This window comes from Onychomys torridus, chromosome 13 (assembly GCF_903995425.1).
Source record: "Onychomys torridus chromosome 13, mOncTor1.1, whole genome shotgun sequence".
Taxonomy (NCBI): Eukaryota; Metazoa; Chordata; class Mammalia; order Rodentia; family Cricetidae; genus Onychomys; species Onychomys torridus.
The window spans coordinates 14,803,834-14,819,445 of record NC_050455.1 but is presented as its reverse complement, the minus strand read 5'-3'; the positions used below and the strand labels follow the sequence as shown (position 1 = coordinate 14,819,445).

Below are 15,612 nucleotides of genomic sequence, written 5' to 3'. Positions count from 1 at the left end.
CTACCATATTCACCACGGATGTATGATTCCATGAATAGAAACCACATTTGCTTTGTCAATCCTTCAAATTTCTGAATCCTTTGAAAAGATTCTGTGCAAGCAACCATTTTGATGACAAAGGGTGGTAGTCCATCTGCCTTGCCCATGGTATGGATGGGCTATACATGTCATGAACACAGCTGGCTTTATTGGGAGCTGAGGTGGGATAATAATTGCTCGGAAGCAGTCTAAGGATCCTATAGCAACAGAGACATAGCCTAAGGAAGAGGATGCAAACAGCTTTGTTTCCTCCTTTCAGCCTTTCCTATTTTACTTAGAACCTTGGAGATTGAAGGAATTCACAAAGGTTAGCCAGTGGCAGCAGGCCCAGAGTTTCACAGACCTGACAGGTCACGTGGTCTCAGCTGGAGTGTTTCCAAGGCAAAGTAGTGAGTCCTGTGACTAGGAAATTTTAATTGCCACACACCTGTTTGAAATCAACTCAGCAGCCCTTCTGAAACTGCCTCCTAGCCTCTAATCTCCAAATAGGCTCCACAGCACTCCTGTGCCCTCCCTGCCGAGAGCTGCTGACAGACGTCACTAATCAGCCATGGCGCTCTTTCCTGCTGATGCTGGATGTGGCTTCAGAATCCTCACAGACTGCTCCAGAATGGCACCACAGATCAGTTTGTGTTGGCAGGAGAAAGAACTGAATTTTCCAACTCTTGGGGCTCGTCTGCCGTCAAAAACCCACTTTCCTGTAACTTCCACTTATTGCTTCTAATCCATCTTTAAAAGCAAAAAAAAAAAAAAAAAAAAAAAAAAAAAAAAAAAAATTGTCCTTTTTTCCAAAAACAACCACTTACTTAGCTAACTACATCTAAACTCATCCCCTGATTAAATCCTGGTAGGCTCAAAGCCAGTCCCAGGAATGGGGTTACCTGGGAAGTACAGGAGCAGATATACAAGAGTTGGGGGTCCTAGTGACAGAAATGTCTGTGCAGTTGAGAAGTACCAGAGCCCTGTGCTCCTTGTGTGAACTCTTCCCAGAAGAGAGTGAGGATGGCCTTGGCAAAGTCTCATTTGAAGATGATAGGGGGAGAAGAGACAGAAAGGAAGCGAGAGACGAAATGAGGATTCTGAAAACTGACTCAAAGGAAAACCTTCCAAAACCCTAAGGTGGTCGGCCCTTCAGCATACACCCAATGCCCCAGTTTCACACCTTCTTGCTGTGCACATGAAGCTCTTAGTATAAGGCTTACACTTAGTCACACTCACTCACTGACCACTGGACAATCCAAGATGGACCTTGAACATGGCTCATGCATTCAATGTTTTTACCAACTGCCTGTCAAACATCTATGAGACCCTAAGGAAGCTGCTAGTGCCAGGGCTACAAAGGCTGCTGCTGTATATCATTCTGTCACCAAAGAACCTGTCCCCTGTTTCAGAAGTAGGAAAATAACTGTCCCTCATATAAAACAGACTATAGAATAAAGCCCACATCCATGCATCTCACCTAGCAAAATCATGACATACAAAATCAAGATATGCACCATCCTGAACTACTGATCCAGCAAATATATCAGCAAAGACTTTTAATCATTTTGCACTTTTTGCTAAGGAACAAAAGTAAATCAACTTGAGCTATAGATTTTCTAAGAAATGAGACCTGTATCTTCTGGGCCAACTTTTCAGCTTAGGGAATTATGGATCTCTCTAGTCACTATGCCAGTCAGTAGCTTCCTCGAGAATAGTAATGTCATCCACCTTTGTCCTCATTCAGTCAACTTTCACTGAGCCCCTAAAATGTGCCCCACAGAACAAGGATGGAAATGGATACACAGTCAAGTCAGATGTAGGGAATTAGCCTAGGGACAGTCGTCCACCACATTTTCACCAAGTATTTGTCAGTAAGTGTCAAGATCAAGACCAAAATATTGAGGTCCAAGATGGTCTTCTGGGGATTTTTATAAACATGAGCTCCACCTGAAGGATGAGCAGAATGAGGTTGCTAATGTATGAACCCATAAAGAGGATGAACAACCCACTCACAAGGTAGAGCAGAGCACAGAACCCCCCCCCCCCCGGAGCAGCAGGCATTCATCCATGATGGCCCAGACAGGCACACTAGGGCATCGTTCTGGTGGGCTCTTCCTGCATGGAAGAAAAGAGCAGTTGAAGATGGGGTGGAGGACTGAGCAGAGCAGATCAATGATGCAGGAAGTTGAGCTTTGACACAGGGTGCAAAAGGGCCCAGAGATGGATAGGACTGAAAACACAGAGGTCTGTTAGGGAGTGGCAGAAGGTGGGAAAGGGGGTGAGGAAGGAAACCACAGCGATGAATGAAGAGACAGAGTGATTTGAAAGGGCAGGAGAGGCAAACAAACCTAATTTGGTGGCTCATTGTTACAAGTAAGTGAGAGAGTAGGTTTAGCAGGCCCCTCAGATGGCTTCCTTGAACATGATGGATGATGGAGTTCTTTGTGGAAATGGCACAGAGAGGTGTTGGCAGAGGCCCACTGGCTATGACAATGCTTGGTTCAGGTTTGGAATGTGGTGTTCTGGGGTTAGAGACCCAGAACATGGACAGCCCACAGGTCACGGGTGTCAGAAAATATTCTGAGCTATGGGACATCTATGGCAAGGAACGACTCAATGTCAAGAACAAAGTGGAGTTGGGAAGCAGGCCTGTCCATTGAGAGCACTGCAAACCCCAAGATGAAGGAATCCATGAGCATACCAACTGCCTTCCTAGCAAATCCCAGCCAAGAAAATAGATTAAATTCTGCCTCAGACATGCTGTTCAATCATAAGCCTGGGTTTGTAATTCAAAGCTGTATAAAAAGAAGACTGCATGCAGGACCAAGTAATAAATAGACGAGTGGGCAATGACTGTGCTTTGGGAGATATCTAGCCAACAGCTCCTCCAGAAAAGCCCACTGACTGAGGAAAGAACAGGGTACCGAGACACAGCTTAGCTTTGTGTAAAAAGGAAAAAACTCCTGGTGGATATACTATAATGAGATTTGCCTGTGGACAATTCCACACCTTATATACAAAGAGCCAGAAATCTATGTTTCTCTTTCTTCCCTTTCACAGGAGATAAAAGGATGAACACAGAGCCTTCTAGCAGCCATTCTTCAAGTAAAACACTTAGGGACTTGATGACATGAGGTTGTAAAGAATTTCATTTTATTTTTATGTATTTATTTTTGTCTGGAAGCCAGCTTGAATTTCTGGAGAGATGGTTCTACATAGGATGCATTGGGAGTGCTATAAATAACCTACTTGCAAGGGTGAGGTGTAGTTCAATGGCGGGGCACTGATTCAGCATGTACCAGGCTTAGGTTCGATCCCCAGCACACACTCAAAAAGGGCATGTGATGAGCACAGAAAAGAGTTGTTTAATATTTAGCCATAACTACATATTTTAGTGACTTTTCTGCTGCTTTGATGAAACACCATGCCTAGAAGCAGCTTAAGAAAGAGGTAGTTTATTCTGGCTTACAGTTCTAGCAGGATGAGTTCATCATGGTGGGCCAGAGAGATGTTGGCAAGTGGAAGGCTTGGCTGCAGGAGCAGGAAGCTGATAGATCATACCTCCACTCAAAGTGTGAATTAGGAAGAGCCGACTGGAAGTAAGGTCAGGCTATCTAATCTCTTTTTTTTTTTTTTTTTTTTTTTTTTTGAGCTGAGGATCGAACCCAGGGTCTTGTGCTCACTAGGCAAGTGCTCTACCACTGAGCTAAATCCCCAACCGAGGCTATCTAATCTCAAAGCCCGCCCCCAATGGCTTATTTCCTCTAGCAAGGCTGCACCACCTAAACCTCCCTAAACAGTGCTGCCAACTATTTTTAATGACTGTAAAATTCATTGGTTAAAAAGAAATTATCCCCAAATCACCTGGATGACAAAGACTGATGAGACCATTAAGCCTCAAATAAACTATTCAGTCTAAAACAATACGGAAATGTTCATGCCCTCTGGTCTGACAGCTCCATCCCTGGTAACTTTGCCTTGGAAAATACCTAATGACTTCCAGAGGATTCTGTATAAAAATCGGTACATTTGTATGGGCTCCCATAACCAATATTACAGACTGGGAGATTGAAGCAACAAAAACTCATCTCTTCCAAGTCATTGTAGGCAGGAAGCCCAAGATCTCATCCAGGTTCAGCTAGGTGGGTTTCTTCTGAGCTCTCTTCTCTTTGGCTTGTAGAAGATGGTCTTTCTTCCATACAGGTCTGTGGCCTCGGTTTCTCTTATCACAGGAATCACAGGCATCAGAGCCATATTGGGTTAGTGTCTAATAATCTCATTTGTACTCAACTACCTCTTTAAGGTCCCAGTTTCTAAGTCCAGACCCACCCTGAGGTGTGAGGTTACAATCTCAGCATATCTTGATGGACACATTCAGCCCAAAATATATAATCCCTACAGTGAGATCGCTGGTTAGCACTGACAATAAAGGTTATAGCTGCCATTGAGTCCTTCAGATGGGCTTTCTACATGCCCTTTAGATGCCATAACACCAGGTTTATTCTTTGCACAAGAAGGAGCTAAAGTTTAAAGAGACAATTGTGCTGAGGTCTAAGAGATGCACAACACCATGACAACTGTCTATGGGTATCCCCAAGCCACATTTTTAAGCCACACTCTTCCAGGAACATGGCTGGCAATGAATGTAAGAACAAATCCATTTTTATCAAAGTCACACGAAGCAAGCACAGGGTGTGAATACAGCCTGTTTGGCCTTTATATGGGAGCTGTAGTTCAAAATATTCAATTTTCACTACTTACTCAGTAAAACAAGAAGCCATAAAGGCAACTTACAGTTAAAGAAAAACATCTACATCATTCCAATTTTTGTGGCTGTCTTTTGTTTTGTTTTGTTTTGTTTTGTTTTTGTTTTTCACAGGGTTTCTCTGTAGCTTTGGAGCCTGTCCTGGACTAGCTCTGACCAGGCTGGCCTTGAACTCACAGAGATTCACCTGCCTCTGCCTCCCGAGTGCTGGGATTACAGGCGTGCGCCACCACTGCCTGGCTATTATTTTTATAGGCAGTTTCTGTTTTTAGTTTTAATTTATTATTACTGTATGTGTATGGGTGTTTTAGCCTGCATGTGTGCCTGTGCACCATGTGTGTGCAGTGCTACAGAGGCTAGAAGAGGGTGTTATGGACAGTCGTGGGCTACCATGTGGGTACTGGATATTGAATCCCTGTCCTCTGGAGGAGTAGCCAGTGCTCTTAATGTCTAAGCCATCTCTCCAGCCCTACAGCTATCTTTTTAGATGTGGTTATCTTGGGACAGACCACACAGCCAACATTCTCATCTTAGAAAGGACTTGGTCAATGAGGAAGACTTACTTGTATGTGGGGCACAAGATTTAGAACTGAGATGAAAACTTGTTAGCCAACTCAGGCTCAGGCAATGTAGCCAGTTTCCAAACAGAACCACGTGTCAACACACTCCAGTTCCTCAATGGCTCTCCTCCTTCCCTCCCTACTTCCCAAGCTGCACTGCTCTGACTGTAAGTTGCTGAGTTTTGTTTTTTTTTTTAGTGAAAGCCTTCTACCCTTACAGATTCATGGCAGGCCTTGGTGGGGAAGAGGCACATTGGAGTGCTGAGCTTTGAACATCTTGAAAATAGCTGGAGAAGATGGAGGGGGTAAGGGGGGCTGGGAAGTCAGGGAGGCTGCAGCCTATACTTGAAAGAAGTAGTGATGACGTCATAACATTTCTAATGGAGCTGGGCTCTTTTAGCGATGATGTCATAACTTTTGTATAACAGAGCTGGGCTCTTCTAGTGATGTCATAACTTCTGTAACAGAACTGGGTTCCTCTACTTTAGACTGTAATTCTCACTTCACAGACTATGATGTCATTAGTCAGAGGGGCAAAGAGGCAGCAAAATGAAGTGAAGAGCTCCAGGAGTGGCAGATCATATAGAAGCCAGGGCATAGAGAAGGCAGAGCCACATGCCTGGGTTACAGGGAGTGGCCACTTCCTTCTCTAACTGTGGCCATGCTCATTGAAGGCCCAATGCTGGCTTAAACTCAGTGTTTCATATCAAATCTAATTTATCAATGTTCACTTTTTTCTTTTTACTTAGAGTTTTTTGTTTTTTGTTTTTTTTTTTTAATTTAAAGTAGAAATGAACTGCAGGCCCTACTTGCCTGCATGGACTGCCAATTTGAGCCAGCTGGCATGATTCCCTATTGGGAAGAGTCCTCCACCACCACACCCACTCAACAAGAAGAATGACATCAAGCAAGGAAGAACTCCATCTTGACCCCAGCTTCACATGGGGGCGGGGTGGTACCACAGGGTGGCACCACAGGGCACAAGTATGCAGTGATGTCATCCATACTAGGACAGGGATGCAGCCACCATGATGTCTCTGAAGTCTAGACCAGGCACAGAAAGCCTACTCAGCAAGAGTAGTACCCAGCCCAGCAGAGTGATCAGGACAGGGCAAGAGGAGAGGAGGAGTCAGGCCCACTGGCCAGTGGAAAAATCAGAAGACACAGCCTCACCTGGGCTCAGAAACAAAGCTGCAATATGCCTCTGCTTCCATTCCTTCACCTGATGGTCACTTTGGGGTGCCCTCTGCCCACTCCTCTGATACCTGAACCCCACTTCCTGTTTGCCTCCTCTGACCTGAAGCACTAAGATACAAACTTGGGTGTTTTTCTGGGGTAGAGAACTTTTATGTAGATACCAATGCCTTGACATATAGCCATCAAGTCCATTGTCCATCCTCTATGCTCAGGGATTTCTGCTTCTGCTGCTGGAGAAGCTGACAAGTACATCCAGCCACACCCCATCCTCCAAGAGAATCCCCTCGTGGGCATGCCACTTAGGAATTCTTTTTCCTATGGTAGAATATAGGTAAGGCTAGCTCTAGTTTTTAAAAAAAGCAAGCATGAACCCTTTTTTCCCCTTTGAATTAAAAATTTTAACTCAAAATTTAAAATATTTTAACATAAAACAACGGGCTTAGTCATGATATGTTCATATATGTCACTGTACTTGGCTCATACTTATGACTTGTACTGTCTCTCAACTCTTCCCCCTCCTAAAATGACTTCCCCCATCCCCCACCTCCTCCCAACAAGCCTTCTCCTTCTAGACAAACGGTCCCCATTACACTTTCACATACACAGTTCCATCTAGATTCTGCATATGAAAGAAAACATGCCATATATTGTCTTTCTCCCCGACTTCTCCATTTCTCCCTCTTACCCTCTCTTAGAACTTTTCTTCTCCCACAGTCTCCCTTCCATTCCATGTTATAGACATAAATACATGTGTGTGCACATGTATATACACACATACATAGATATAGAAATCTAGATGCTATATGTGAGAAAAAGCACAAGACATTTGTCGTGTCTGCCTTACTGGCACATAACAGAAGAATCTTTGATTCCATCTATTCTACTATGAATGACACCATTTTATTTTTTCTTTATGGCTGAATCAAATTCCACCGCATATAGAAAACACATTTTTCAAATTCAGTCATTAAATCTTGGACTTTTAAACATCAAATCCCTGCATTTTGAAATGCTGACAGTGTTTACAACATCTCTTTAAAAATACTATGGGGGTAAAATATCTGCATTTTTCTTATAGAATGAAAGGATGGGGCCACAGAAGTTTTACGACATAGCTCTGATAAGGACTATGCCATATGTGCTTGTGACCAATAAAGATTGGCTTTCAGCAAAATGATCACACGGATTTCTTCCCATGAGCCAGGCATGATGTTGCATGCCTTTGATACCAGCACTCAGGAAGCAAAGACAAGTGGAGCTCTGTGAGTGAGTGTGAGGTCAGCCTGATGTACACAGTAAGTTCTAGACCAGCCAGAGCTGCTGAGTGAGACCCTGCCTCAGGAAAAAAAAAAATTCTTTGCATGAAACCTGCCAATCAAGGAGGCTTCTCTTGGAGTTCCACCAGAATATACAGATGGCCTATGATTTTTACCACATCTTGCTCTTTTTCCTCTAAAGTCTATCATGGATGTATAATTTCTGAACATGGAATACAGTGTCCAGAAGGCGCTAGGCATCTGCTTTAGGCAGGTTCAACCTCGGTTTCCTCATGTGGCACGTGGCCCATAGCAAAGCTGGGTAATGTTTGTGGAAAGTTTAGTTCCCAGGAATACACCACTCGAGGTCCTCCTTCCATAAGCATAATTGTGAGGTATAAAATTCCATGGTACATTTATATTAAATACTGGCTATCCTGAAAAACTGTAGATCATTAGCTGTAACCATCCAAGAATAATAACTCAGATAAATATTATTTCTCCGTGTTGCACAGCTAAGACCTCTTCTCAGCAGCCTGCTCACATTTGTGGAGAGCGCTTGGCTGCCTGTAACTCGAACCTGTCTTTACCTCTCAGCCAATAGACTTTCAATGGAACAGAACCAATGCCTGCGCCTCCATGTAAAAACAACTCAGGCATGGGGCTGGAGAGGTGGCTCAGTGGTTAAGGGCATTTGCTGCCCTTTTGGAGGACCCAGGCACAATTCCCAGCACCCACACTGTGGCTCACAACCATCTATAACTCCAGACTCAGAGGTTTCAACACACTCTTCTAGCTCCCTGTGGGCACCAGGTACACATGTGGTACATAGACACATGCAGGCAAAACACATAAAGCTTAAAATGCGCGCGCACACACACACACACACACACACACACACACACACACACACACACACACACACACACACACACTACTGCCACCACCACCACCATAGGCGAACAGGGCTGAGTAGGAATGATCACATTAAATTTCTTTATGGATAATTAGAGTGATCTAAAAGCAGATATAGACAAATGCTGACTTCTCCACATGCTGCTCCTTCAGGCCTGTGGGGGCCACATGTGGCCTCATCAGGCTGAGCTCCTGAGTGACTCCAGAGGTAACTTCACCCAGGAATGAGTGACTCCAGAGGTAACAACTTCACACAGGATAAGCTGGTCTGGAACCGCCTTACCATTGGTAGGGTTGCTTCCTAAATGCTGTTTGGCCTGGTTTTGAAGCCAGTCAGTTCCCCTTGCTAAGGAGCCCATCACCTTCCACAAGCTGTGACATTCCCAGGGACGGGGGTGGGGTATAGGGTGGGGTGGGGGTTCAAAGCCTGCTGAGGTAATTGTGAGTAGCCCCGCCCTGTTGGTTACTGTTCTCACTGCTGTGAGGGAACACCCAACAAAGCAGGTCAGGAAAGAGTTTACTGTGGCTTAGCGTTGGAGGTTACAGGCCATTGTAGCGTGGACAGTGTGACAGCAAGCGTGTCTCTAGGTATGACAGCAGGAATGTGAGGCACCTGGACACACTGAATCCAGTCAAGAAGCAGAAAGAAATGCTGATGGTGAGCCTGCTTTCTTCTTTCCATGTCATCTAGGAGCCCAGCCCATAGGACAGGGCCACCCACAGTCAGAGTGGGTCTTCTCTCCTCAGGTAAGCTCCAGAGGCATGTTCCCTAGGTGGTTCTAAACCCACTCACGTTCTCAGTGAAGGCTAACGGTCACACCTACAGGCACGCCTACTTTACTTCATCTGTTCCTTCCCTCAGAACTGCAATGAAGAGGCTTGACCACAGTCCCCATTCCTGCCGCTGCCCGACAGATCCCTGGGGTGCTCCGTGTGGCCCTGCGTGGTCTGATGTACTTTCACCAGAAAGCAATTACATAACATAGAAATTCTGCAGGCCTCTTTCTCCTGGTCTCCCTCTGCCCCTCCTCCATTCCCAGTCCAATGGAATAGGGTTTAAACATGGCTGGGCAAACAGAAGCAACTGGAAGCTTATTCTTGACTGTGAGTGTCTGGCAGCAGGCTGCAATGTCAAACAAAAAGTGTTCACAAGAATTTTGTTGAAGACACAGAGGAGTAACTCAACATGTGGGTTAGGAAAAATGATAGCTTCCTTGTATAAAAACAAAAAAGTCACACCCCAAGAAATCTGTCATTTATATACTCCCAAAAGGTACTTTTCCTGGCACGGGTTCCAGCTAGATGCATCACAGTGCATTGCTGAGTGAGCACAGTTCCCTGCTTCTGGCCAATCTCTTGAGACTTGGTGGACACAGGGCAGGCAAAGAAGATAGGCCCTTCTAGGGAAAACAAGATACTGGGAAGTGACTTGAGTGGCATGGGTGAGCAAGTACTCACTCTCCATGGAATGCCTGGCAATCTTCTGGTCTCCAGCAAGTGGGCACTGTAGGAAAGTAAAATGGGAAGGACAGACAGTGGCAGTAAGGATGGAACATAGCTTTCCTTATGTGTTGGATTTTTGTTCTGCTTTGTTTTTTGTAAAATTAAATGATGAATACTTGAAACAGTAACACATATAGATAGAGTCAGTTTAGACTCATTATTCATAATGAGACCTTTGGGGGTATATTTCCTGTGTCATCTAACTTACAACTTTCTAACTTAGGAGCGGGGAACAAACCAGTAGAAGTACACTTCCCCCTACCCCGTTTCTCTGCTTTCCCCTAGTCTGAGTAGAAACACAAGAACAAGGGTCCAGGCAGGACTTGTCCCTTCTGACACAGAGATGCCTACCACCTTTGCATTCCATACAACATGCAGTTTGAGTTCTGTGTGTCTATACACACCATCACAATTTCCATGTAAATGATGTAATTATATGAAGGACAGAAGCCATGCATCTCAACAGTCAGGCATCCTTTCTGACAACTGACTCAAATCTGTCATGAGCCCAAGGAAAGATGGAAGGTGGCAGGAGCCAACCTGCCATCCCCACAGCCAGTCATAAACTGGGAGCAAGGCTAAGGAAGGCTTCCTCTGCTACACATGTGGCATTTATCAAAGTAAACCCCGACAATGAACACTGACTTGAAAGTGAATTCGGGGATCCCTGGGAGCTTTCCCTGGTTCCTTCCGCTGTGTGGTTTTTTCAGTAGCCAGATGGGTCAGGAAAGCTGGATGAGCATGAGCTAGATGATAACACAGGACACAAGGAAGCGTTCTCAGGGGTGTGGCCCAGCTGCCGCCTGAGTCGGCTCTAACCACGGGCATCTGATATTAAACCACACATCTCATGTACGTTCCCTTCATCCAAGGGAAAACTAAAAGATGTTTGTGGCTTTTTGAAAAATGAACATCACCATGCAGTTTGTGGGGTCACAGTTACTCACAATGAAGGGACAGGAGAACCCAGAACCATCTTGGCTGGGCCAGGCCAGTGACTTCCTTCAGCACAAGCACTGACTTCTTTGAGTCTTGCTTATTCCCTACTATAAACTGGAGATAATATTGACTTATATGAAATGTCTCCTTTTGAAGGTAAATATAATTGTTTCTGCCCCACCTGCTTGGCCCAGAGGTTTGGGGGAAAACAAGAATTTTTTTTTTTTTTTTTTTTTTGGCAGAGGGGCACAAATCACCACCATCATAAGAGACCATTAACTCTGAATAGTGGCAGCAATTTCAAAGCCACCCATGCACCAATTTGCACACAAGATTATAAGGCAGCAATTAGAGTCACTCCTTCCTTACAAGGCAAGTTCCCAGGCCCACCTGAGGCCTATTAATCAGAAACAAGAAGGCATAGTGAGAAATGTGCATTTTGACAAGAGCCCCACAGGGGACAACTCAAGTTAAAACAAAACAAAAAACAGATATTTTTTAAAACCTAGAAATAAATCAGGTTTTAGTTTTGGGTAGCTTTGGGCTAAAATCAAGAGTTCTACAAACAGTGTAAAGGGGTTTATTGAAAAAAAGCATATCATCCATTCTTTGTTCTTAGCAACCTGGAAGGAACTGAGTCCACCCCAACACCAGTTACTACTGGGAGTTGACAAACTGTTGAGTCTTTCCTCTTATTGCAGATTTCTTGCAAAGCTCCCAGCCTGTGGGCTCCTGAGAGACTCCCTGGCCTCTGCCACAGCAAGGCTGCTTAGGACTCACCCCTGAGGATGTAGTTCTGATAGTTCTGGTCTGCCTCAGCTCCCACCTTGATCAAACAGGTCAGACCTTCAGCCATGACAAACTCATGCACCAAATCCTTGTCATCCTGGCAGGAAGGAAAGGAAGAAATGACATGAAATAATTGTTTAATTTCTTACTAATCATGCTTTATCAGTAAGAGAAAAAATAAATAAAATGACCCTTGAGGAAATTCTGCTCTATTCAAATGGCACATGCAGCCCTTTTAATTTTTTTATTTGAATTTTTTTCAGATCATGTATTTCCTCCCAGATTCTCCCCACCTCTGAATTTTTGTCTTGTTTTGAATTTTTTTGTGCATGAGATTTTTTTTTTCTTTTTTTTTTGGGGGGGGGGTGGAGGAGAGAGAGAGAGAGCACATGAACACATGAGTGAGTACCTAACTCTTGCCAAAGGAATTTTACAACCAGTCCTTCACACTGTCATTTGCCAAAGCCCAATTATTGCCTTCTGAGCAATCTAATAAAGATGAAGCCAATGAATCCCTTGTGTGTCCGGAAGCTTTAGAGCACTCTGCTTTTCATTCTCCAAGATCCCCCAGGCCCCAGGCCCCCACAGGACCCAGTGTGCTGGCAGCGTGAAGCTTCCATGGCTTTTTACTACAGGAAGCATCCAGTAACCATGCAACCTGTCAAGAAAAATACACTCCTGTCCCAGTAGATATCCCAGGGACGGGAGTTTCAATAAGAGGCTTGTGAATGCTGCCTGTCAAGCTAAGGAGCCCCTCCTCTGTTTCTTGCCTTGCATGGCTTCCCCTTGCAGCAAGAAGGAAGCTGAGTGCAGAAGCAGCCAGTCACCTGCAGCTGCCAGCTAGCCGTCCAAAGGGCTCCCTTGGCCAGCAGAAGGCAGGACTTAGAGAGGCAATTCACCCTCCATGAATAAACCAAAGTAGGGCATATGCAATGTGACAACATATATGTGAAGTTAACACCAAAGACTGTCATATATGATGGGTATCTACTGCTGGGAGAAGTCTTTCTATGCCCTGTGAATATATGTTGTTCCCATTAGTTAATAAACAAGCTGCTTTGATCTATGGCAAGGCAGCTTAGAGGCAGGTGGGAAATCCAAGGAGAGAGACATGGAACACGTTGCAAAACATAGATTAAGGTTGGCTCAATGGATTGGCTCTTCCCTTCTCCCATTCAGAACCAACTTTCTTTGGCATAGTGAAGCCCTTTCTCCTACTTGCCATGGGCAGGCCTTAATTACTGAGTACCAAAAAAAATCCTTTGCTTCAGGAAGACCTTAGCAATGACACATCTAAATTTTCCAGGATTCTGCTTTCCTGAATCCAAACAGTGAAGTTACCCCCCTGGAATAGACTCAGTCTCATCAAAAGGCCAAAAGGACACTGTCCACTTTGGGGAAAAGTGATACTATCATTTTGCTTCCTTTTGTACAGCATGGTGCCATCTACTCAAGACAGACAGTATTGAATATTTAACAGAAGTTCTTACCACAAACTGCTTATCTCCAAAGTATCAGTGTTGGGGAGATGTCTCAGTCTATAAAGTGTCTACCATGCAAGCATGAGAATCTGAATTTGGATCATTAGCATCCCTGTTAAAGCTAGTATTGGCAGTGTGTGTATAATCCTAGCAACTGAGGATGAATCCCCAAAGCTTGCTATCTAGCCTCTCTAGCCAATAGATGAACTGTGAGGCCATAGCCCGAAAAATTGGGTGAGAAATGGCAGAGGAAGACACCCAGTGTTGGTTTCTGCTCTCTACACACTAGTGCACACACATTCTGTGCATTTGCATGCACATGTACACACATAAGCACACTACATATACTCATAAAGATAATGCCTCAGGTTGGTCAAACTGAGAAGGAAACTTCTTGGAATTGCTTGTGTGATGCTGTTGGGATGACTTCAGCTCTATTTTGCTAGATCAAATCTATCTCTTGTGGCTCCTGCTTGTCACCATTGCCTATCACTGGAACTGTTGGCTGATACCGGTGCGCCTTGCCTTTCCAAACCAAACACCAGAGAACAGGCATTACTGGATTATTACTGATATCATATGTGATATCATCTACCTTGGTGATATGTTATTGATCCAGCCAAGACTCCAATTTTTGAGAGGAGGAGAAATTATTGTAAGTGGAGTTTGGGGGAAGAAAATGACAAATGAGCAATGTCCAATTGGACTAAAAAAATTAAATTTGCAAAATTGTTTTATTTAATGTTTGTCTCTCTGTGAATAAAGCTTTGTCAATGTCTGAAAAAAAAACATAGATTAATAGAAATGGGTTAATTTAAGATATAAGAGCTAGCTAGCAAGCAAAAGGGCTGCCATAGGCCATACAGTTTGTAAATAATATTAAACCTCTCAATGATGCCTGCTAAGCTAGTGGTGCTCAAGAGAGCTTTCCAGACAAACTGGACGGGGGACCCTTGGAAGCCCATCTGAGAGCCTCTCAGGAACTCATTAGACCTGCAAACTGCCTGGCCATACCCCTGACCAAGAAAGAGGGAGCTGCGGTTGACAGAGCTAGAACTGTATCAAAGCTTCCTTCCTCCCAGGCCCACCCTCACCATAGTGTTAAGACCATCCGGGGAGCTTTGAAAGGACAAGGAAGCAGGACTCTCTGCAGAAGCAGTGCATCAGAACTGCTGAAATGAGACCCAGGCTTGGGAAACCAAACACCCTTAGCCAGGACCTCTGGACTATGTCTGGCCAGCCCTCAACCTGGGCAGTAGCTGTCAAACCAAATTTTGGGGATCCCTGTAAAATAAATGTTCCCACTGCTGCTTTCTTTCTTCCACTGAGATGGGGGAATCTCCTAGGTTAGACAGTACCTTGTCGCCAATGCAGGTGGGATACCACTGGAACATCCATACTTCGTTATAACAACAGAGCAGAAACTTCACAAACAAACCCCAGCAATGGGAATACAGAAAGACAATAGAGTGGCTGACAGCCGAGACAGTAGTGGCAACCATGTTTTATCAGCAAGAGAGAAAATAGGTGACCTGGCACAGTTCTCCCGTCTCGACATGCAATCAGCCCCTTTCTTTATTATATGACATCTTTCAATTATATGGATGGGAGTCTTGAGCTGAATGTGGGCAGACATGGTGCAGGGCCCTGGGAAGTGAGGTAGTGAGAGGCAGGGTCAGCGCCAGCTAGGGGGCAGGGGGGAGCGAGGCTGCCCGTAATGAAAAACAGCTGTGTGAACTCAGACTTTGAGATATCATGGCTGGGGAAGAAAGAGAAAATGGGACAGTATCATGAGTCTTTGGAAAATTACTTTACACTGGTAGGTAAAAAGAATATAAAAAAAAAAAAAATACTTCTCCCCCTCTCCATCCCCTTTTCCAGCAGCGTATGTGAAAACTGGACATGCAGATGAGCTCATGTCTAGTCAGGAGGGTTTTCCAAGCATGTAACAAATGTTTATTGCTCTAACTAAAACTAGGTTCGCACATGACTTCATGGTGAAAAAGTGTGAACAAGCTCTCAAGAAACCTCTCAAGCTAATCACTAATATTAATATAGCAGAGAACTGAGTGTCTGGCAAAGTCACTCGGAAAAAAAAACACTGGACGGGCGAGACGGTGTTCATGAGAAGAACTCAGACCCTTGGCTTAAATGCGTGGACCCACAGAGATAAGGCACTGAGGAAG

General features: G+C 44.5%; 1 protein-coding gene across 4 annotated transcripts in view; it reads right to left on the bottom strand.

Annotated features, from left to right (window-relative positions):
* Fhod3 (formin homology 2 domain containing 3) overlaps positions 1–15,612 on the bottom strand; it is a 429,128-nt gene that overhangs the window by 225,675 nt on the left and 187,841 nt on the right. For all 4 annotated transcript variants that reach the window (XM_036204945.1, XM_036204946.1, XM_036204947.1 and 1 more), the window contains exon 5: positions 11,937–12,042. In XM_036204945.1, the coding sequence (XP_036060838.1) occupies positions 11,937–12,042 (106 nt within the window). The remainder of the gene's footprint in view (positions 1–11,936; positions 12,043–15,612) is intronic.